Here is a 25,890-nt window from a genome sequence, read left to right as displayed (position 1 = left end):
GTAATCAAATGGTAGTCACTTTCTTTTCCAAATAGTCACAGGTATTATTATATGAAAATTATTATATTATTATATGCTTCTAGGTGAAGAAAGTAAATGGATAAGACTATTATCCATTGATTAATCATTTAGCTTCATAATCATAGGGAAAAAAAATTACCTGTATGTGTGCATACTCCAAGTTAATTTATAATTATTTTGTTGAAAAAAAGTGATATTTTCTTAAATACAAAAATTCTGCATTAATACTATAGTTCATTTAAATTTAAATGCAGATGAAACTGGAAAGAGAAAATATCTGTGTAATAAATTTTAAACTTATTTGAATTTCCTTAATTATAATCAGTAACTTTTTCAGGGTTTATATTAAGAGATATAATTGCATAGTGATTACCAGGAAAAAAAAAAAAGCTTTTTTAGAATAAGTAAAGATTTATAATTCCATTGAAAAGTTGATTAAAATATAATTGGTTTCTATTTATTGTTTACTGTGACAATGACAGGGGCATTTGCCACGTTACTTGTCTTCAACTGTAAAAAGAAAGGATAATATTTATACATACCTTCAATTAGTATTTTCACAATATATTTTGAATAAAAACTCAAATATAGTGAAAATAATAGATGATAAATAATAATAATAATATTAGTAGGATTTGAGAGGAATAGTAAAGTAATTGTGGTGTGACAGTATTGTCTATCAATCTGTTTTGTGTATATGTTTGTATATAGACTATTATGAGTAATTAATGTACCTCATTTTATCCTATCCTATACTACTGTGATGATTGCAAAACTAGCCACAGTATTTTGCAGATTCTCTCATCAAGAGGTAAATTTTTTTCCCCTAGACCTTAAGTTTAGGCTAGCCTTTTGATTTGCTTTAATCAAAAATGTCTTGAAAGTGCAAGTTACAAATCTGAGTCGATAGACTATGTATTTCTACTCTTCTGATAACATCCTTGATCAATAAGTGTAAGAGGGCCTGAGATAGTGTCCCAATTGATAACAGGCCCATGAATCTGTTGGCTCTGTTCCTCTTACTAACTCCCCAATCAGAGTCACCCAGCAACTTGCCAGCTGGCTGCAAGTACTTGGGTGAGCCCAGAATAATGAGATAAATAAATGGTTTTTGTTTTAATCTAGTAAGTTTTTGAGTAGTTTGCTATCAAACAGAAAAGTACTATTAAAAATGTTAGTCATTTATAGGAGAAAAAGGAAAGAAATACATAGTCATGCGCCCTATAGTGTTGTTTCGATCAATGACAAACCACATAGATGGTAGACTCATAACATAATAGAGTTTTAAAAAATTCTATCATCTAGTAAGATAGTATCTTCCTAACATCATGGTGCAACAAATTCATGTGTTTGTGGTGATGCTGGCATAAACGAACCTATTGTGCTGCCAATGGTATAAAACATAGTATATAGTATATATAATTATATATAATATATAATACTTGATAATAACAATGTTATTGGTATATGTATCTACTACATGTACTACACTTTTATCATTATTTTAGAGTATATTCTTTCTATTTATAAAAAAAAAATTGCCATAAAACAGTGTGTCTTGTTATGCCAGCAGCAGTGTCATACATCTCATGTTTACCTAGTCTCTTGATCAAATCATTTCCTCTTGTGCTTGATTTAATATCATGTTGTTTGGTTCAGTGTTGTACTAATACAGCCTTTTACCCTAAGGGCAATAACTTATACAATATAGCTCAGGTGTGTGGTAGGCTATATCACCTAGTTTTTTAAGTATGCTCTATGATGTTCACACAACGATGAAATCACCTAATGACACATTTCTTAGAAGGTATCCCTGTTGTTAAGTACCACTTGAGTGTAGCTCAATCATTTCGTTGTGCAAATTAAAAACAAGTTTTGGAGGAGGATTGTTAATTTTTTAAAATTTACATCAAGTTTTTAAACCACTTGAGAGGTTAACTCATATGTAATTACTTTGTTTACCCATTCTTCTACCGATATGTTTTAAGAAATATGTTGATTTGCTTTAAAAAATTCAACTCAAGTTTCAGATTTTATATATAGTAATGAAACTAACATGGTACCACTATGAAATGTGTCATGTTTTTAGTTTTATAATAACTCTGAAACTATTTGTAATTCACAAATATTAGCTATTTAACATTAGTATTCAAGATATTTAATATTTGCTTTTGTAAAATGTATAGTGCAATTAAATTGAATTTCATCAAACATACACACATACAAAAAAATATTATGTGTAAAATTTTTAAATGTGTGGTTTATTCCCCTGATAATTCAAGGAAATTAAAGATCTGTAGCCAAAAAAGATTATTTTGGCATCTCCACTTTTCTAGGAAGTGGTGCTGGCTGATGTTGGACTTAGTTCTTTGGCTTACTTTGGATGGTAGAATGTGGGCAGAAGAAGCAGTGTGTCCATTTCAAGCCTTAGGCTTCTAAAGGCTTTATGAGTTTTCACATATTTGTCTGGGACCTACTGACTTCTACCATAAGTATGTGTTCTGGAAGCTACTGTTTCTTATTTCTTAAACTTGTCTCTGCTCTTGCTTGCTACAAGTCTGACTTATCTTTCTGGCTTAGAATTAGGCAGCTAGGAGTGTTCCAACTAAACAAATTAAGTTAATAGAATTAGAATAAAAAATCGAGGCTCCATTGATGATTAAAGTGAATGACTTTAGCACATACATTTTGAAGTAAATATCTTTGGTGAAGAGTCTTTGCTTACTCTGGTACATTTATAGTGTTCAAAACATATGTTTTCCCTCCTTGGGTGGGTCTCCCAGAGGGAATTTATTCTATTTCCACCATGTTAAACTTGGGCTTGGTCATGTGACTTGATTGATCAGTGAGGTGTGAGAGGAAGCAACGTGTTTAACATCCAAGCAGAAGCGTTTAGAGTTCAACCATCTGTTATGGAATGAATGTTCATATCCTTGGAAATTCATATGTTGAAATCTTACCACACAATGTGATAGTATTAGGAGGTGGGGTCTTGGGGAAGTAATTAAATCAAGAAGATGAAGCCCTTATGATAGAATTAGTGTCATTATAAAAAAGACTCCAGAGAACTATTTAGCCTGCTAGATACAGGGAGAAAATGGCTGTCTACAAACCGATATAAGGTTCTCTCCAGGATCCCACCATGATTGCACTGTGATCTTGTACGTCCAGCCTCAAGAACTTTGAGAAATAAATTTCTTCTGTGTATAAGCTGCCCAGCCTATGATGGTTCATTACAGTAGCCCAGACTGATTAAGTTACCACCTCTCTGTTCACTCTACTTGGAAATATACAATAACAATGACAGGAACTGCTTCATCTACCTGATTTCATAATAAAGACAGCTCAGAGCAGAACCATCACTGAATATTGTCCATATTCAAAAAAAATTGAAAAGATTTATATTTAGATAACTGGATTAAATTTATTGATGTGAGGGTTCTCATATTCTACACCCTTGATATGTATAGATTTAAAGCGACTTCCAAAATGTCAGAGATTGCTTCAAATTTTGAAATGGTGCTCATACATTTTTTTACCTACTTCAAGATTTATGTTATATATATATTTATAATTTAATGTGTAGAATATAAAATGAGTTTCAAACAAAAAAAATAGGAAAAAAAACAACTTCAGAAAGTGTATATTATTAATGAATTGTTTAATATCAAATGACAGATGGAGATGCTACAATTATTTCTGCACCATTAGCTCATGGGTTTCATAAATGCTACTACATAGTGCCAGCTACTGAAAATGATTGCATTACTTTTCAAATTATACCATGTCTATTGCATGTTCATGGAAGAAGTGATCCTCAACAATTGAACAAATTCAGAGTATTTTTTTTTATTTTAGAGAACAATGATATTTTATTATTTAATGTGTCTGAAATTCTGAAAAATTGTTTGATGGTTAAATGAGCCATGAACCTTCGACAACTACATTACACTACCTTTATGATCCTGTGTGAAAAGTAAGTCATTATTTATCTAGAAAGCTGATCTCATTCTTTCCCATGATTTTGAATGCCATATATTTTCATACTCTCTGTTGTCTGTCTCCAGCATCGACTAATTTTCATAGCTACAAACTTACATATACAACCTGATCTTGAACATATCTGCATGGATGTTTCACAGTGATTACAAATTTAAACTGCCAGAACTAAATACTATATATTAAGCTAAGAACTGCTTCTACTCGTAATGACACCAATATTCAAACAGTTTTTTAAACCAGAATCTTGATAATCCAACTTAATTATCTGAGAAATGTGAGAGTTCTTTTGATTCAACCTTATTTATTTAGAATTAGCCGACTTCTGCTGTCTATTTTATTCATTATCACCTACCAGAAATCCTAGTATATGCTAGACAATCATTAAACATTTGTTGAAGAGATAAATAGATTGAATACCTAATATAGTCAATTAACTTAATTATCTTAAATAAATAAGAGATTTTATAAATCTGCTTTATAGGATTTTTTTGTTTGTTAAATAATTTGATTTTTTTTAAAAAATTAGCTTTATGGAAGTATAATTAACAAAATGATAAGATATGTAAAGTATACAACATGATAATTTAATATTCATATACATTATGAAAGAGTTCCATCCACACTCAATATTTCTCATATATGCCTTTTTTATTCATTTTTGGTGAGAACATTTAAGTTTCACTCAGCAAATTTCAGTTATACAATACAGTGTTATCACCTGTAGTCAGCATGTTATACATTTTCTGAACTTATGCATACACTGGAAATGTGTATCCTTTACCAAACTCTCCTTATTTTCCCTACCCCCCAGGCCCTGGCAACCACTTTTCTACTTTCTATTTCTTTGGATTGACTTTTTTTTTTTTAATTCCATGTATTAGTAATACTATACAGTATTTGTCTTTGTCTAGCTTATTTCACTTAGCATAATGTCCTCCATGTCATGCATATTGTTGCAAATTTTCCTTCTTTTTTATGGATGAATAATGTTCCATCATATATGTACACCGCACTTTATCTAGTCATCTGTTGATGGACATTTAGGTTGTTTCCATATCTTGTATGTTATGAATAATGCTACTATGAATGTGGGAGTATAGATATTTCTTTGAAATAATGATTTTACTTTCTTTGTATATATGCTCACAAATGGGATAGCTGGATTATATGGACTTCCATTTTTAATGTCTTGAGGAACCACCATGCTGTTTTCCATTCTCAGCAACAGATTTCAAGAGTTTTCTTTTCTTTATATCTCTGCCAGCATTTGTTATCCCTTCTCTTTTTGATAATAGTCATCCTAATAGGTGTAAGTCGATATCTCATTGCAGTTTGGAGTTGCATTTCCCTGATGATTAATGGCGCTGAGCAATTTCTTATGTACCTGAAGTTAATTTGTATGTCTTCTTTAGAAAAAAATGTCTGTTTAGGTTCTTTGAGCATTTTTTAATTGGGTTATTTGGGTTTTTGTTTTTGTTTGTTTGTTTTTTGCTATTGAGTTATTTGTATGAGTCCCCTATATATAATTGGATAGTCACCTCTTTTCAGATATGTAATTTACCAATATTTTCATCTATTTCATAGGTTACCTTTTTCATTTTGTTCATGCTTTACTTTGCAATGAAGAAGCATTTTAGTTAGATACAGTCCTGCCTTACAGTTTTAAATGAAAGATTAATAACATTGATATGTATAAAGTTTAATAGAAAAAATTTGACAATAATATAGGAAACTGCTATTTCTGCTTTCTCTTTGTTATCTTTTTCTAATGCTAGAACTATCTTTAATAATGAACTAACAAAATCATGAATGTTACCTAATTCAAGTTTCAAGGAATGTATGTGTCAGAACAATCTAGTTTAGGTCACAAATTTCAAGGGTTTAAACAACATATGCTGACTTTTTTATGTATCTCAGATTGGCTGGTAGATCTACTCGCATTTTCCTCCCTTAAGGATCTATATATAATAAAAAGACTGTCATCATATGGAATATTGCTTGTTTTCAAGGCAGGTTTTTTTTGTTTGTTTGTTTTTTGTTCTTTTTATTTTTTTTTTTAATAAAGGTGATGAGATTAGATTAGGTTCTTAAAGCTTCTCTCAGAAAATAAATATGTTCCTTTCACCCATATTTCAAAGCACAAAACAAGTTACCTCAGACAGTAGGAACTGCGTTGTTTCTGTGCGAGAACCAGCAAAAACAATCTGGGTAAATAACACTAATATTTACCAGAATCTACGCTTCTGATCATCAAACATTTGGTCGTCTATCCTTTACTTTTTCAGAATACACATACCATATCTTCATGGAAGCAGTACAAATTTTCTTTTAGTCACTATATCAATCTCAAAGTGCAAGGTGTCTGAATGATATGAGGTATTATATACCTATCTAACCTAGAGACCTATGAACTAAAAGACAAGGTCTGCTTCCTAGAGCCCACTTCCTACCTATTGGTGTTTGGAGAACCAATAATGATTTTAAGGATCATAAAGTCAGAGTCTCCAAAAATGTTCAAAATTTTTTATTATTGATAATATTCTAGAAAACTGTAAAACCAGGTATTATTCCCATCTATTTTCTGCATCTTAAGAATATGTTGTGCATGTTATTTTACTCTCTTGGTAGGTATAAATATATAGATAAAATTTTACATATAATGTACATTTCAAACATTACATATGTATATATTATATGTGTGTATGTGCTACACACGTGTGTATGTATACATGTTACATATATGCATCCTATATATATTACATATATAGAATGTGTGTGTGTGTGTGTGTGTACTGTATCCAGAAAATTCAGTTTCCTTCAGTATGGTAGGATAGGACATAAAATTTAATTCATTTTCTGTCCTTTACACAAGGTATATGCTTTGCATCCTTGACCAAAACATTAGTTTCCTGGGTACATGACAGAAATAAAAATAGCTCATCAAATATTAAATAAAAATAAGATAAACTGTTTTGTTACATAAATTATAAAGTCACCTCCATCACCAACATGACCTACTATGTATAGTGTACATAAAATCATAATTGCAAACAATAATAAAAATTCCTTCCCTATTGGATATGACAGGCAGCTTAGCCTCTGCTCCTCATGGTCCTGAAATGGTAAACAATCAGGCATTGTATCAGCATCATTGTACTCATTGTTGTGCAGCTAGTATTTTTAAAAATAACTTTTATCTGTCTTTTTCAAAAGTAGAAATATTGATCTTCAGTACTTGTATAAGACACAGGCTTCTAGAGTGCACTCATCTCACAGACTTAAATGTAAAAAGGTAACGATAAAAATTATAGTTTCAATTTAGACAATTGTAAGTGTAAAAGAATATTATTAATAAATATACCAAGAAACAGCAGTAAAAATATGATACTTATAAGGAGTTCTATCTCTTCTGTCTGAACATCAAGTGTACCAATATAACTACAAAGACTGATAAAGAAACTGAATGTTATTGAACCCTGTAAGTTAAGGGAGTTTTGATGCTATATATTATTTTCTATTACTTTGATATAAATTATTTTTTTATCACTGAAATGAATTTGCTAGCTAGTTTTGTGTTAAAATTAAATTATTTGTCCCGGTTTTATTTTAAGTTGTTGAGATAATTAAGAATAATGCTAGTAGTTCTAACTGTGCCTTGCTGCTTATAATATATATATATATATATATATATATATATATATATGATGGTATATTGTAAATCTTAACATAAACTTGATTGTTGTTAATAAAATACAAATCAATCATTACCTAAAATATCCAAGCTAAATTAATATGATATGATAAATATGTATGAGAATTTTTTGTTTTGTTAAAAAATACCATGGAGCAGTAATTTCACTATGTGTCAGGCTCACAAGAGTGAGGAAACACACACACACGCGTGCGCGCGCGCAGAGTCTTACTCTGTTTCAACATATAATAACCAGCACATGGATAGTGTCTTCTATGTACCAGTACCAGGTACTCTTTTAAGTAGTTAACTCATTTAAAACTTCTAACAACCCAAAGAGTTAGGTACTATTATTATCACAGTCAGTAGTGCAGAAACTGATGTGCTTAAATGTTATGAGGACTTGACCCTGTCACACAGTCAATAAGCAGCAAAGCTGGGTTAAACACAGGTAATCTTGTACCTAAATCCACTTTCTAAAATATTCTGGCACAAAGGCACACAATGAACTAATATTCTAGAAGAATGAGACAGACAACTAACTAATATATATGTAATATATCTGACAGTGATAAGTTCTAAAAAGAACATTATGCAGATATCCTGAAGTGAATTCTTTCAGACAGAGAAATCATCAAGGGCAGAGACCGTGAAGGATCATATCAAGAGTGAGGAATGGCAAACAGGCTGGTGTGTTTGGTGCAGAGGAGATAGGGACATTGTGATTAAAGATATTATCAATGAGATGAAGGTGCAGAGACAATGCATAACCTTTAAGAGTATGAGAGAGCAGACTGGATTTTCTTCTAAGTGAAATACGTAGCTATTAGAGATTTTCATCAGAGGAATGACATAACAGATTTTAAAAGAATTGATCTCAGAATTAAACCGATTCTAGGTGACAATAAAATGATAGTGCAATAACAAAACCATTTCAGCTGTAATAACAAATTCCAAATTCTGTTTTACTTGGTGATATTGTGGAACCTATGTGGTCTGTAACTGCACCTGCTAGAAACAATAGTATATGTATTCTGTTTTGCTGTATACACTGTGGGTGATCAGTGAAGACTCATGTAGATCAGTCCATATGTTAGAGGTGATGTTTATTTAAAGTAGGATGCTAACAGTTCAGAATAGAATAACAGTTTAGTATAGAATAAAATGATTTACTGATTGATTGGATGTGGTACAAACAGGGTGAGATTCTAAAGAGTCAGCAGTTTGATAAACTAAGGTGAGACTCTTTTACAAGCTCATTGAAGAAATAGCTCCTTGTGTGAATTCTTGATTGAAGAGGACACTTTGATCATTTTGCAATTGCTTGCTGAGTGCTGCCCTCTTCAACTTCTGAAATGAATAACCATGGGGCAGCAGCATGGGCAGCTCTGAAAAAAAATTGTTCATTCCATTATATATGCATTATGTATTCTGGAATTCTACACATTGGCATATCCTTTTAGAATTGATTAGATGATGAGCGGTGTGAGTAATTAAAAGTGACATAATCAGGTACAGTGGAAATGAGTGTCTGTGTGCAGAAGCAAAGCTAAACGTTGAGTCCAGATTTTTTTTTAGTTATAGCATAATATAACTCCCAAAAAAGTTAGCTGGAAAACTAGGTACATTGTCAGGAGCCATTTTGAGGAAAACAAAATTGTTTGTTAAGGATGTTTTTGCAGTCAGTCAGCTGTGTAGTCTGCTGACTCAGGAGGAAGTGCACCTTGTGTGGGGGCGGGGAACAGAATGTTTTTTGAATAGCTACTGAGTTTCCGTGATTGGTTGTTATTTAGAGGTGTTTTGCTTCTTATCCACTCAGTAAGGTATAAATATGAGTTGCAAAATAAACTGGGGGCTGCAGCAGTGAGACTGTATGCCCTGCCAGAGAACTTTTCTGTCTTCTTTTTTTTTCCTTAGGCTTCACCCTCCTCTTTTAGGTGCTGTTCGACTTTAGCCGGCTGGCTCCGGCAGTACATTAACCAAATTGTACTTACTTACTTAAATTATGATATACATGGACCTTTAAGTAAAAGAGATTCTATTTAGCAATAAAGGCCTAAGAAGACAATATGTCTATACAATGCCAGAATGCTGATGAAAAAGTAAAAACAAATTAGTAATTCATAAATCTATTTATTATAGTTATAAAAACCTGATTTTTTTCTTCCCATTTTGAAATGAACTAGATATTATTTTAAAAATCAACAGCTCAGGAGTTATGGTTATTCTTGCTGTTTATGTTCTTATGTCTAAAGTTAAAAAATCTACATAAAAATAGCTTTATGATAAAAATGGTTTCTCAGGAATTTTTGAGTGATAGCTTTTTGAGATTTTCCTATCTATAAAAAAAAAAAAAAAAAAGGAGTGCATCATTTGAATGACTGCCTCTGGATTCTGTTTTAAAGTCCTGATTAAATTAATTTTGGATTATAACTATTATAAATGAAGTTTATGAGAGGCGGATAATAAATCTATATTCAATGACACACAGACCAGTATAGATAAATAAAGGACTCCATTAGACAGCCAGTAATTCATCAAATGTGCTAAAAGAAATTACTAATAATATTACACTTTGATTTTAAAAAATCAAATAACCAATAATTACAAAGTTAGAAATATCTAAACATGAAGTAATATAAAATATTTATTTTGGAGGCAGTTAAAAGTGTGGACTGAAAAAACAAACTACAATAATGAAAAAGGACAGGTAATAATGCACCCTTTACAAAATGATGTTAGAATGATGAGTTTATAAGAAAGCAGAGGTACAGCATTCCTTGAATGAAGAGAAAGATCAATTCTCAAATAAAATATTCTTTATATAGATGTACTTGGAAGTTCAAAATAAACTTGTCTAAAAGAGAATGAACTTCTCATAAGAAAAGAAATAACTCTGACATTCATAGGCTTTATGTGGAGACAGACTGGTGGGCTCAGGTTACTCAGTTCAATCTCAGTAGATCAACAGGGATTGAAAATTATTTGATGACTGTCAGTTTAAAAATCTACTAGTTAAATATAATATACTAATGATATGGAGCCTGACAAGTTTTCACAATGAAACTCTTAAATGGGTAAAGAATCCATCTTCTCCTTCCTTCTTAAATTCTGCAGAGGTGTCTCTATAGCAGTGTGCCTTCAGTTAAAGCCTGGAAGGCCAAGGATGCAAGGCATTTAGAGGAGATAACTTCTGCTTTAAGAGATTACCCTTTATTGTTCGAGTTATTCTTATGATGATCCTCTGTTCTGGGACTATTTATAATTGGAAGAGATTTCTAAAGCCACTTTCAGTTGCTTCAGTAGAAAAGAAAATGATTCATCTGGAGTAGCAGCACTTTATTCATACTTCTACTTTAGCTTTTGTTATAATATCTTGTGCTGGACTATTCCCATGTCATTCTCTATCATAATATCATGAATATCTAAAGAGAAAGGAGTGCATTTGATTTGATTTGATTTGATTTGATTTGATTTGATTTGATTTGATTTGGTTTGGTTTGGTTTGGTTTGGTTTGGTTTTGGTTTTAGTTTTGGTTTGGTTTGGTTTGGTTTGGTTGCCTTGTTACTGTTCCCAGGGTCTATTACAGTGCCTACCAACTAGAAGATTGGTAATCTTTAATGAATAAAACAAACAAACAAACAAACAAATAAAAAAACAGAAGAGAAGAAAAAGAGAAGTGATAAAGGAGGCTGTTCTAGAATTCTGTCCCTGTAAGATATTCTTGTAGGTAGTACTTAATCTTAATTAGCTGAAAGCTTTTTAAGGGTGATAGCTTCAAGCAATGGTTTCCAATAAACCTTTAAGCTCTTATCATGTAGCCATGCAAACAGCATAATTTTCACAGCAAAAAGTAAGATGCAATTTAATATACATTAATCTAAGATCACTATTATTTATGTTTAATTTAGGGCTGTGTTGAGATTAGATGTTGCCATTAAACAAAGTCTAGCAAAAATATAAATATCATTATTCTTATGCTTTTAATAATGCAAACTTAAGGTCTCAGGGACCATAGATTTGTGACCAGAAAAGAGGTTTGAGGCTATTAACAATTTTAATGTAATACAAATATTAGTATCCACTTGCTACAATATTGCCCCTTCAGGCCTCTCCCTAAAGTCTTTAGATAATTAAAAATATAGAGCAATAAAATTTTTATTTCTTAATGTTGTCTTATATTGTTACTCATTTGCTAAATTCTAATTTTATGAGGAATAGTTCCAAGAAGGTTGTCACTAGAAAACTTTGAGCACTAAGATGAAAGAAACATTAAAAAAGTGTGTTATATTTAAGTATACCTAAGAATACAGCAACAAGTTAGGTAATTATTTTGATGGTTATTTGTTAGGCCACCAGTAATATGTACCAAAAAACACCAGTGCAATGTTAATCTGAATAAGATACAGGGACAGAATTCTAGAACAGGCTCCTTTGTCCCACTCTTCTCCTTTTCCTCTCTTCTGTAAAATATTCTTGTAGGTAGTACTTAATCTTAATCAATTGAAAGCTTTTTAAGGGTAATAGCTTCTAATCAAACTGCTAAAGAGAATTCAATCTAAATAATAATAAAACATTTTTTTAAAGCAGAATACATGTCCATCAATGCCTAGGGGAAGAAATAATCTACCAAACACCATGAACAGCCAAGGTGATAAGGCAGCTCAGAAAGGAAATGAAAATTCTCCAGAAAATAAACTTAAAGGTATAGAAATATGTGATTTAAATGACAGAGAACTCAAGATTGCACTTCTGGAGAAAAAAAAAAAAAAACTCAACAAGATGCAAGAAAATTCTGTTCAATGAACTTAGCCACAAAAATCTCTTCAATGAACTTAGGCACAAAATTAATGCACAACAGGAATACTTTACCAAAGATATTGAAACTCCAAAAAAAACAAATAAAATTTTTGGAAATGAACTCATTAAAAGAGATGAAGAATGAAATAGCAAGCTTAGGAAATAAAGCTCACCAGACGGAGAAAAGAATTAGTGATATCAAAGATAAAAATCTGGAAATGACACAGAAAAGACTTCAGAGTGAAAAGTAAAATGAAAGAACTCTACAAGAACTATCTGAAACCATCAGAAAAGACAACATAAGAAAAATAGATATACCAGAAGGGAACAGAGAACATATTCGAACAATTAGTTTTTAAGAATTTCCCAAACCTATGAAAAGAACTGGATCTTCAAAATCAAGAAGCAAACAGAACACCTAATTATCTTAACCTAAAGAAGCCTTCCTTCTCCAAGAAACATTATATTAAAATCTCAAAATAGGTGACAAAGAAAGAATTCTCAGGGTAGTCAGAAAAAAAGATGATAATGTATAAAAGAAAACTCTTTAGATTATCATTGGACTTTTCAACACAAACTTTACAAGCTGCAAGGTAGTAAAACCAAATATTGAAACTATTGAAAGAGAGAAATTACCAGCCAAGAATAATATATCCAGTAAAGTTCTCTTATAAATATGAAGGAGAAATAAAGACCTTTTCAGACATGAAAAAGCTAAGGGAATTTTACACCACAGGCCTGCATTATAAGAAATACTGAAGGAGGTCATTCTACCTGAAACAAAAGGACAAAAAATATATATGTATATACAAAACTGGGTAAGAAGACTAACAGACAGACAAAACAGAAAAGTGCAACCCGATAAAGAAGAGGATGTTATAAACTTAAATATTACATAATAGTTAAAGGCCAAAAAACATTTTGAAAAGACAATAGCTATTATAACCTAGAAATGAACTCATAGCATAAATAAGGATAATTTAGGACAAAAAAAAAAAAAAACAGAAAAGAGGAGGGAATAAAGATCAAAATCTGTAAAGGGGAATGAAAATAAGACACAAGCAGAAGAATAAGGTCTACTGTATATACAAAATTTTCCTTTACATAAACATAATGGTAACCACACATACACCAAAAAGTAAATAAATAAATAAATCCAGAATTGAAACACATAACATAAAATAAGAAGGAACAGAGGGGAAAACCATAAAACACCACCAAATTCAAATAATAGAAGCACAAGAACAAAGAAACAATGGAGACGACGAGCTATGAATGAAAAAAAGATAAAATGGCTATAGGAAATACTCATATATCAATAATCACCCTAAATATAAATGGCCTGAACTCACCAATCAAAAAGCACAGAGTAACAGATTGGGTCAAAATACAAAACCCAACCATATACTACACTCAGGAGACACATCTCAGTTCAAAAGACGAATATAGACTCAATGTGAAATGGTGCAAAATGATACTCCTAGCAAATGGCATTCAGAGACAAGTTAGTGTGGTGTACTAATATCTGATTAAATATATTTCAAGATTAAAAAAAGGTAACAGGAGAAAAAGATGGACATTTCATAATGATAAAATGAACAATACATCAAGAAGATCTAACATTTACTAACTATATATGCTCCCAATCACGGAGCACCAAAAAATACAAAGCAACTACTAACAAAACTAATGAGAGAAACTAACAAAAATATAATGATAATAGGGGACCTAAATACCCAACTGTCAGCTACGTATAGATCATCCAAATAGAAAATCAGTGTGGAAATATCAACCTTAAATGACACATTAGATCAATTGAACATAATTGATATTTATAGAGACTTTCATCCCAAAACACCAGATTACACATTTTTCTCTAGTGCACATGGAACATTCTCAATGATAGACCACATATTGGGAAACAAAATTAACCCAAAAAATAAGAAAATTTAAATAATACTAAGTATATTCTCTGAACATAATGGTTTGAAGTAAAAACCAACTGCAAAAAAAAAAACAAAAAAACAAAAAAACAAAAAAAACAAGAAGAATCAGAAATATGTGGCGATTAAACAAGATGTTACTGGACAATGACTGGATCATAGGAGAAATAAAAGGAGAGATCAAGAGATACATAGAAACAAATAAGAATGAAAAAACCACATATCAAAACTTTTGGGATGCAGCAAAGGTGATAATAAGAGGAAAGATCATACCATTACAGGCCTATCTCAAGAAACAAGAAAAATGCAAATAAAGAACCTAACATTACATCTTCAAAAACTGGGAAAAGGACAAATTAAGACTAAAGTCAGCAGAAAGAAGGAAATAATATAAAATAGAGAAGAATTAAATGAAATTGAAAACAAAGAGACAATAGAAAACATTAATGCAACAAACACCTGATTCTTTAAGAGTAATAAAATTGACAAAGATTAATAGAATTGACTAAGAAAAAGGGAAAAGACATAAATAAATAAAATCAGAAATGAAAGAGGAGAACTTAGAACAGATACCACTGAAATACAAAGTATCATACAAGAATACTATGAAAGGTTACATGCCACCAAATTCAATAACTTAGAAGAAATGGACAGGTTCCTAGAAATATACAACCTTCCTAGACTGAATCATGAAGAAATGGAAAATCTAAATAGACTGATCAACAGTAAGGAAATTGAAACAATCAACAAAAACTTCCCAAAAGTAAAAGTCCAGGACCAGATGGCTTCACTAGTGAATGCTACCAAACATTCAAAGATTTAATACTTGTTCTTCTCAAACATTTCCAAAAACATTGAAGAAGAGTCGATACTTCCTAACTCATTTATGCAATCAATGTTACCCTGATACCAAAATTTGATGACGATAACACACATGCACACAGAAAAAACAAACAAACAAAAAACTATAGACCAATATCTCTGATGACTATAGATGCAAAAATACTTTAAAAATACTAGAAAATTGAATAAAACAATACATTAAAAAAATTATGCATCATGATCAAGTGGGCTTCATTCTAAGGTCACAGGGATGGTTTAACATATTCAAATCAATTACTGTGATGCACCACATAAACAAATAAGGGAAAAATTATATGATCATATCAATAGATGAAGAAAAACATTTGAAAAGATACAGCATCCATTTATAATTAAAACATTTAATAAAATTAGTATAGAAGAAAAGTATTTCAATACAATAAAGCCATATATGACAAACCCTCAGCTAACATCATACTTAATGGTGAAAAACTAAAATTTTTCCCTCTAAGATCAGGAACAAGATAAGGCTATTCCCTATCACCACTTGTTATTCAATGCAGTGTTGGAAGTGCTAGCTAGAGCAATTAGGCATGAGTAAGAAATTAAAGGCACCCAACTGGAAATGAAGAAGTCAAATTGTCACTTTTCGCAGATGTTAGCATTCTCTGTATATAAAACCCTAAAAAACTGTTAGTAACAATAAACAAATACAGTAAAGTCTCAGGATACAAAATCAACGTGCAAAAATCCATAACATTCCTACATACTAACAACAAATTTTTAGAAAAAGAAATGAAAGAAACAATTGCTTTTGCAATTGCAACATGAAGAATAAAATATCTAGGCAAAACATAAACAAGCATATGAAGGATCTATACACTGAAAACTGTAGGACATTATTAACAGAAATTGAAGAAGATGTAAAGAAATGAAAAGATATTTCTTATTTATAGATTAAAAGAGTTAACATACTTAAAATCACCTTATTACCCAAAGTATTATACAGACTTAATGCAATCCCCATCAAAATCTCAATGACGTTCCTTAAAGAAATAGAACAAAACTCATCAGATTTGTACGGAAGCACAAAAGATCCCAAATAGCCAAGAATTCCTAAAAGAACAAGGCTGGAGGTATCACTCTCCCTGACTTCAGATCATACCACAAAACAACAATAATCAAACGGCATGATATTGTCAGAAAAACACACACGTAGACCAACAGAAATGAGAATCCAGAATTAAACCCCCGCATATGTGGGCAAATAATTTTTGACAAAGAAGCCAAAAACATAGTGAAAAAAAGAAAACCTCTTTAATAAATGCTGCTGGGAAAATTGGAAAGCCACATGCAAAAGAATGAGACTAGACTGCTCTCAGTCACCATACACCAAAATTAACTTGAAATGTATCAGATAACTATATATAAAACCTGAAACAGTAAATAACATTGAAGAAAATGTAGGTGCTAAACTCATAGACTTTGGATTTAAAGAGGATTTTATGAACTTGACCTAAATAACAAGGGAAGTAAAAACAGAAGTAAATAAATGGGACTATATTAAATTAAAAAGCTCTGTACAGCAAAAGAAACCATCAACAAGACAGAGGCAACTGTCAGAATGGGAAAAGATATTTGTAAACAACGCCTTTGATAAGGGCCTAATATCCAAAATATGTGAAGAACTCTTACAACTCAACAATAATAAAGCAAACAATCCAATTAAAATTGAGCAAAAGACCTGGACAGACACTTCTCTCAAGAAGACATACAAATGGCCAACAGACAATATGAAAAGATGCTCAACATCACTAGCTATTAGAGAAATGCAAATCAAAACCACAATGAGATATCATCTCACACCTGTTAGAATGACTATCATCAACAGAATAAGTAATAACAAGTGCTGAAGAGGTTGTGAGAAAAAAGGAACACTTGTCCAATACTGGTAGGAATTTAAAATTTGTACAGCCACAATGGAAACCAGGATGGAGTTTACTCAAAAAACTAAGAATATAATTACCATACACCCAGCAATCCCTCTTCTAAAGATTTACCCAAAAAACTTGAAAACATTATTTATAAATATATATGCACCCCAATTTCATTGCAGCATTATTCATGGTAGCTGAAACATGGAAACAATCGAGTAGTTTTTGATAGATGATTGGATAAAGAAGCGGTGTACATAAACACAACAGAATATTACTCAGCCACAAGAAAAGATGAAATACTGCCATTTGAGAAAACATGTAAGTTTCACCTCTAACAATTAGCATCTTTGGGTTTTTATTAAAGCTTCCGGCCTTTCAGGATACACAGGGTAAAAATCGTCTGAGAGGTGGGAGCGTGGACTAAGTCCATCCGAGAGACAGACAGAGACAGAGGGAAACAGGAGAGAGGTGGACACAGAGGAACAAATAAAAGTCCTGAGCACCGGCCCTTGCCCGGCCAAGACCATGAAAGGACCACTGAGAGAGGGTGGGGGGACCAATTGTGGGGGAGCACCCACCTGACCTAGGCAGCAGGCATCCTGAGACGGTCCCATCTACTCTAGACGCTGTGCTAACTTCCATCCTGGGAGAGAACTAGGAATGGACCTACATATCTAAGTCAATAAGCAGATGTGCTTATACAATTCATATGATTTTACTTATATGTGGGCTATAAAGCTGAAAACAACAAACAAACATGACAGATAAACAGAGACTCATGGACACGAACAGAGGATTAGTGGTTACCAGAGGAAATGGGGAAAGGGGAGGTAGATAGGGGTTTACCTGGCCATCAAACATATGATGACAGAAGGAAATTTAATTTTAGGTAGAAAACACACAATACAATACATATATGATATATTATTGAACTGTACATTTGAGATATATGCAATTTTATTAACCAATGTCACCCCACAATAATTTTAATTAAAAAAAGACAGAAAAGAAAAAAAAATGTTTTAATTCTTATAGTCATAATAGAGAAGTATTAATTCAATTACTTTCTCACTTCAGTGGAATAATAATATTTCCAATATATTAGCACTATATAAAATATTGCATTCATTTACAGATAACTAATTATGTATAGACATTGTGCTACATTTTACATACAAGAAAAAGAGTAATTGAAGAAAAAGAAAATAATGTCATTTACATATACATGGAATTCTGAAAACTATCAAGAGGCCATTTTAAAGCAGGTGCCATTCTCGTTTTACAGATGAACAAATTGAAGCTTAAATATGCTCAGTTGCTTTCCTAAGATAAAATATGAAAAGTAGCAATGTCAATGTTAAAAATTGAGAATTCTCCAAATTTCTAACTAAAGTATTAAAAATGCAATTTTATGCAGCCTTACTACCCCATAATTCTCTCAACTGTTTTCTGGTAAACTGGTATTTTTACCATTAGAAACATTGGAGAAATATTTAATACTTTATTTTATTTGTAAGAAATCTTTAAAAAGCTTTTGAGAGTTTTGACATAGAGCAAATTAAACCATAAGAGAAAGATGGTTCTTGAGGTCAAGTTCCTTAGAGAAAAGATTAAATGAAAAAGAATGGGATGATATTGGAAATGTTTATCACCTCTAGCTTTCAGAGTTCTTGCTGTGGTCTTGAATCATAAACTTATTACAAGATAAGTTTCTGACATTTTACAAAATAGAAATGAAACAGGGATAGTTAGCAACTATAAATAATTCATTGTTAAATTTTTAAAATTTATATTTCCAATATGTATTTCAATTTCCAAAAAATACTTAAGAATATTAAAGAATACATTTTAAATCTGCTCTTTATCATATTCTTCTTTTCTTTTACAATAGAAAAGAAAAATTTTATTAGAAGAAAAAGTGTAATTCCAGACATGGAAGCGGGCCTGAACAAGAGAAATGTGGCTCAAAAGGCCCATATAATTCTTGATTAGTGATATTAGTTTAATCATTTATAGGAAATAGCTAAATTAGTTAAATATCCCCATCTGTATTGTCTTTTTTATGAAAAGCTTGTTAGATTTTGTAATCAGAACATGATTGTTAGGAAATTATACACTAATACAAAGTTAAATTCTAGAAATCATTTTTGGGAACAAGCCCAGAAGAAATTGGGCATTCAGTAGAATGGATTAATTAAACATACTTTTCCACTGGCTATATTGACATTTATTCCAGCAATAATTTGATTTAGAAAACACCAAAAAGTATTTTCAAATAACATACTCCTCTACCCCAAAGCTACCAGTGATGAACATGAGTGCATTGTAAAATCCACATATATCTTAAAGAGGCATCAAGATATTAAATACATATTGGTTAAATGTTTTCTTGTGCAAAGCACTGTTCTAAATGTTGGAGATATGGGAGTGAAAAAAAAAAATCAAATCCCTGGTTTTGTGAAACTGGCATACCAAGGGTAGACCAAATAAAAAAAAAACAAAAAAGGAAATAAGTATTAGTAAAGAAACAGAACAATGAAGGGTAATAGAAAATATTGCCAGATTTTGTCATTTTTACTAGTTAGTAAGGAAGTCCTAAAGAAAGAAGTGACAATTAAGACCTAAAGAAGGACATTGACTAGTTTTGAGTAGTGAAAGATATTATGATACAATTTAACAGGCTCGATCTGTTGCTATGTCGGGAATATGTTGAAGGCTCTAAGCACAAAAACAGGAAAGATTTAGGAGTCCCGGCGGTAGACATGGTTAAAGTTTATCAGGGTCTGTATCTATGTGTAGGTATCATCATGAAGATGGATTGTCCGTGGGTTCTGAGATTAGAAGATAAATTGTGATGCTTCTAAGTGTTTGTCTTGAACTATTTGAAGGATGTAGTTCTGCTTATTGACCTGGAAAACCCTATGGGGAATTTTTAGAGGAAGACTAAGTATTCGGTTTTAAATATACTAAGTTTAAGGTACCTAATAAATATCCAAATAGGCAAATAGGTACATAGATACATAGATGGATACATACATAGGTACTTAGGTAAATGGAATTGCCCCTTCAGGGGAAGAAGATAAACTACAGTTACATGTTGATGAGTCATCAGTAGGCGGACTATATTTAAAGCTATGGAACTCAGTAAGGTAAATGAGTAAAGATGGGGAGAAGTTCTGATGACTGAGTTGGTGACATTCCACACCCAGTAAGTCAGATAATGAAGAAGCAGCAAGAGGAAAGGGAGAAGCCACTAAAGTAGCTTTGAAAAAAAAAAAAAAAATGTGTTTAGTATTATTCACAACTCAAATAGCAAAGGTGTTTTAAGGAGGATGTGCTTAATAGTGGTGAGTGTTGCTAATATACAGAATAAGATAAAATATGAGAACTGATCTTTGAATTAGCAAGATATTTACTACTGCCTCACTGGTGACCTCAGCAAGTTCATGTTCTGAGACGTGATGGAGGCAAATGTCTGAATGGAGTAAGTTTATGATGAAATGTGAAGAGAAAAATGTGGACAGATAAAATAAATATAATAAAAGTAATGAGAGCAATTGGACAAAATCTAGAGAAGATAACTGAAGTCCATAGTGTTTTATTTAGGGTGTGTGTGTGTGTGTGTGTGTGTGTGTGTGTGTAAAAGAACATGCTTCAATATACTTTCTTTAATCTCAGGAATTCTCTCAATGTTTTTGTCTCAGGAATATCTTGAATACATGTTTTGTCCATTCTAAAATTAAAGTTATAATATCTAGATGCAAATATAATTTCTATTAGAGCTCAGCATACATTACAAAGGTACATCTGACTCAAGATAACTGAAAATTCATATCCAACCTAAGTAGTATAACAAATTATGTCAATGAATAATTCTCAAGAAATCAAATTTAAATTCTCTGCCACTATCAGAAGGTTCATCGATTATATTTTCTTGGATTTTTATGCACATGAAATTTATCTCTTGAAGCGATTATTAAACCTAAAAAAAAAAATATTTGTCCCTATTATGTTCAAGTCACTATTCTCAGCATGTTACATATCTTATTCTTACTCTTCACCATAAACTTACAAAATCGATTTTATTAACCTATATTCCAAATAAAATGCCTGGTGATCAGCAATTCGGTGACTATACTGAGCTTTGATAAATATAATTGTTGTAGCATGGATTCAGTCTATATGTGCTTAATTCCAAAGTACATGGCCTTCAATTTTTATGACTATATAAGACAATACTTACTGAAAGATAGGTACTACTAAGTCATTAGCAACACTTCTTTGTATAATAGAGTCAAGTACAATAAAAGGCACTTAACATAACCTTACTATTAATATAGCTGTTAATTTGTCTAAGAAAAGAACAACATCTTAAACAAACGAAATCAGTCTTTCCCATGTTTACAAACTTAAATTACTAGGAATCATGAAGACAAAAAAAAAAAAGAAAAAAAAAGAAATCAATCCAGATTTTTCTTTGAATGTCTTACTGTCATTATGAGATGATTTATCAAATTGCAAAAGAAAAGCATGACAAAACAAAATCCAATTCTACTGACAAGACACAGATTTGGATATAGTAAGTTGCACATCATATGGCGTTGATTGTGTAATAAAGCCTGATGAGGAATCCAAAATTAATCACTATCTAGCCTACTCAGTTTCCCTAAACATTTGCCACTGGAGATTAAAAAAAAAAAAAAAAAAAAAAGCCAAAACAGTCCTCTTAGAGTTCAAATGTGAGATTCCGGAGTAAAATCTTTATCTCTACAGAGTACTGGCTTTATGCATGCATATTATTATTATTATTTTGTAATTTAGTTAACATAAAAATGTATAACTCCATGTCTTAGCTTTAAATAAAATCTCAATAATACAATTTTAAATATTTGAAGAAAATAATTAGAAGCCCATTAGTTTCTCATTACTTTAAGGTATATTTTGTGTCAAAGCTTACACACACACATTAGAGAGGATACAAAACCAGTCTCATTTAAGAATCTTGGTCTTTATAAATCCTTGACCAATTTAATGTCCATTCCATTCATTGCCTTGTTTCTCTTGGTTTAACTGAGTTTTCTTAAATCTTTTGAATTTTTGATAGTGAGATATTATAAATATTAGCAACTTCTGGATGAGAATTTTATTTTTTTGTCTTCATATGACACAAAAAATCTAAAAATTTTATGGAGATACTAAACTAGAGGTAAATTATACCAAGCATGTAATTTGTAAGTTAAAATTTCTTATACATAATATATATTTATTATTTTATATGGCCTCAGTGGTATTATAGAAAAATAATACAATTTAGAGTTGCATAGAATGATTTTGAATCTTGCACATTCCACTTATGTCCAGTATAAACTTGTAAAATTTCTTTCACTTTAATTTAATTTATAAATAAAAGTTAGTATTACCCAAATCATAGTCTTGTCATAGTGTTATAATTACTAATTATAAAAGTACGTTATATCTTCTTGGCAATTAAAAACCATAAATACTTCCTCTATTATCTAGAAACATAGCTAGAGCATAGTTAAATAGTATAAGTGGTTGAATTTTATTTTTAGAACAGCAAAAAATCTTATTTAACTTGTCAGTAAAGAAAAATAAATGAAGATATATTTTATTAAAAATATCAATCTTTCTCATGATAAATTAAACTACTAGTATCTTTTAAACTATTGAAAGACCAAAAATGTTTGAAATATTACACATGCACATATATACCTACAATGTACACATATGTTTGTGTGAGCCAGGAGGTATATATTTTATCTTTCCTTGGTGAAACATCTGTCATATGAATATAAATAGGTAAATCAAGCAAGACATTCTCTTTAGAAACATGGACATTATTGTTTTGAAATAAGTAAACCATCAAAAGTAAGATTTTTTTTGGTTGTTTCTGAAGACAAATAATTAAATCAATTCTAAGTAATTTTTTTGTCTATAGCCATGCCACCATGAACATGCTTGATCTCATCACTCTAAGCAGGTTCGAGCCTAGTTAGTCCTTGAATGGGAGACCATTTCAGAATACCAGGTACTGTAAGCATTTTTTTAAAAAAAATTCTAAGTAATTTTTAAATAACTAGATTTCATCATTATGCAAAATGTAATTTCTGGTAACTTCAGTGTCTTGTTTGCTATTTTCCACAAATATTATTAGAATGCTATGATAATATGAATATGCAATAAAGTAAATGTAAAGGAAAACCTAGAGAGTAATTTTTCCTGTAGGCTGAGACTGTGAGCACTGGAAATTTTGCCTCTGGACAATGGTCAGTGTTAGCAGAACAACTAGAACCTCATAATTACTGGCTACTATTTAAATTGATTATGCAAGATGTAGCAAATATCTTCTGAAACAATGTGTAAAGTATGCTGCTCATCAGAACATTAACACTAAATGCCAGGAATATATTTTAGAACAGTTGTTGTCATTTAATCGAGTGATTAATAATCTTTGAGACAGATAGAGAAATTTAAATAAATAAATAAAACTCACCTTATCCACAATACATATCTGCTTTCTTGTTTGAGCATCAAGTATTTCAATCTCAAAGTGAGAGGCTTTTGAACGTTTAGCCGCTGGAGATGATTTCGCAGGGCCTGCCGAAAGCACAGTTGGTGACAAAGAGTGAAAATTTCTCATATCATTCTTCAGTATGGACTGGGTACCTCCTTGGGAAAAGAATTCTCTCTTGCATTCTGAAGCAAGGGACTTGGGCCTATTGAACATTGTGTGAACTACCAGGGGAATCTGTCATGTCAACAGGAGACACTTTGCAAGTGTGTTTCCTTTGCACCAGTTAAATACCACCGATGAAACCCAAAAGGTCAAGTGGCATGCCATTCCAGGAGTTCAGATTTATTTAGCAGGGTTGAAAACAATGACAGATCTTATTTCTATATATAACACACCATTGTGAATTGCTGCAATGTAGAGGATTACTTTACCAGCATTTGAATTATTCCTTGCTTTCTTCTTTTATATCTGCTTCTTAATATGACCACTAGAATCTGAAATTCCAAAACAAGAAAGGAATAGACAGTTTTTATTATCTCTGAATTCTGAACTCACTGATCTTCAAACACACATATTATTATAAACGTCATATTCAAATGCATTTAAAATTAGCTTAGTGCTATCTCATAGGTAAATTTAAAAACACCAAATATTACTACATAATAGAATTTTGTTGCCTAAGATAAAGACTCATGGCATGTTTTTAATATATATCTGATACAAAAAGGATGGATTATTAACTCCACATAGAGAACAGAAAGATGAGAAGTTGTATATGAAGCTAGAATATGTAGAGAGTAATTTTATAACTTAAGGAAAAATGAAATAAACCTATTTTAACATTTCTACACATTATATAACATTGGAAAATCATTAAACTTATATACAAAATCAGTATGACACCACAATACTAAGTTATGGAAAATTTAAATAATCTCAGAATAAATAATAAAAAATAATAAACAACCTGAAAAAGACACCAAGTACTATGAGACTTTTTAATCTGGTGAAGAAACAACTAAAAAAAAAAAAAAATCCAAAATATATTGTCACTAATTCACAGGGATATTACAAAAAATATCTTGGATGTTATTTTCAAAAAAAGTATTAAAAAGAAAATGGCTAACATTACAGCGGGAAATATATGTATCTATATGAGCCTAATTTTTACTTTTACAATAAAATAAAATAATGTATTATTTATTTGTAGTTTTACTACACATTAAGAACTGGAGATTTACTTGCACATTGTTTAGTTGTCATTTTCATTCTCCTACCACCATTACACTCAATATTTAATATTTTAAAAAACATAGAAAACAGATATATGTATATGTGTGTGTGCATATATTTATACACACGTTGTGCAATTTTTCAGAACTCAGACATGAAATCATTCTTACCATTTCCCTTTCTCTCACACTTCAGATTTAATAAAATCCATCAGAAATCCAGGACACAATTTTCTCATCATCCCCACAGCTACCTTCAAAACATCAATCTCACTCGCATTGCTTTTGTAAACTGGTCTCCCTGCATCAACACTGACCCATCTATAAACTCTTTTCAGCACAGCATCTATATTAAAGCAGTTAATGCAACAATCTGCTCAACACACTGCAGGGGCTTCTTTTTTCATATAACAAAAAGCCAAAGTTTTCTGCAAATGTCTACAAGACCCTGCCTGTTTCATCACCATCTTGTTGTATGTCTACTTTCATCCCCTAAACTACCTACAGTGCCTAGAATAGTGTCTGAAACACAGTTGATGCCCAATAAACATGTTAAATTGATAAATATGTAATCAATAAATGTATCTCGAAGGTGTAAGCAGACGATATGATGCTAATAGCATGGCTCAAGTAAACTACTATTGCATTATATTAAAAAGACATAACTGCAATCCATATAATGTATCATCACAGATAGTTTCTATTTTTTTAAGAAAGGAATAGTCAAAAGGACACAGGATCCAAACTGAAAGATTTCTCATTGCCAAAGTTAAAATTCAAGTAAGAAAATAAATACTAATGATAAAAGACTGTAACTCAAAGAACAATATAAACTCAAAGAACAATGGTCCATACTGTTATAAATAGGTGTTTAAATAAATAATAAATAAATGGGGATGAAAATTA

The 25,890-nt window shown here is 31.2% G+C and overlaps 1 protein-coding gene across 2 annotated transcripts in view; it reads right to left on the bottom strand.

The window, feature by feature from the left end:
- TECRL (trans-2,3-enoyl-CoA reductase like) overlaps positions 1-24,073 on the bottom strand; it is a 98,126-nt gene extending 74,053 nt beyond the window's left edge. The window contains exon 1 of one of the 2 annotated variants that reach the window (XM_036227893.1): positions 23,732-24,073. In XM_036227893.1, the coding sequence (XP_036083786.1) occupies positions 23,732-23,965 (234 nt within the window). In that variant the 5' untranslated portion in view covers positions 23,966-24,073. The remainder of the gene's footprint in view (positions 1-23,731) is intronic. The other variant, XM_036227894.1, reaches the window with a different exon arrangement.
- Between the last annotated feature and the right edge of the window lie 1,817 nt (positions 24,074-25,890).

Source organism: Rousettus aegyptiacus, unplaced genomic scaffold (assembly GCF_014176215.1).
Source record: "Rousettus aegyptiacus isolate mRouAeg1 unplaced genomic scaffold, mRouAeg1.p scaffold_m13_p_10, whole genome shotgun sequence".
NCBI classification, from domain to species: Eukaryota; Metazoa; Chordata; class Mammalia; order Chiroptera; family Pteropodidae; genus Rousettus; species Rousettus aegyptiacus.
The sequence above is the reverse complement of the archived record's forward strand: the minus strand, read 5'-3'. Positions and strand labels throughout refer to the sequence as shown.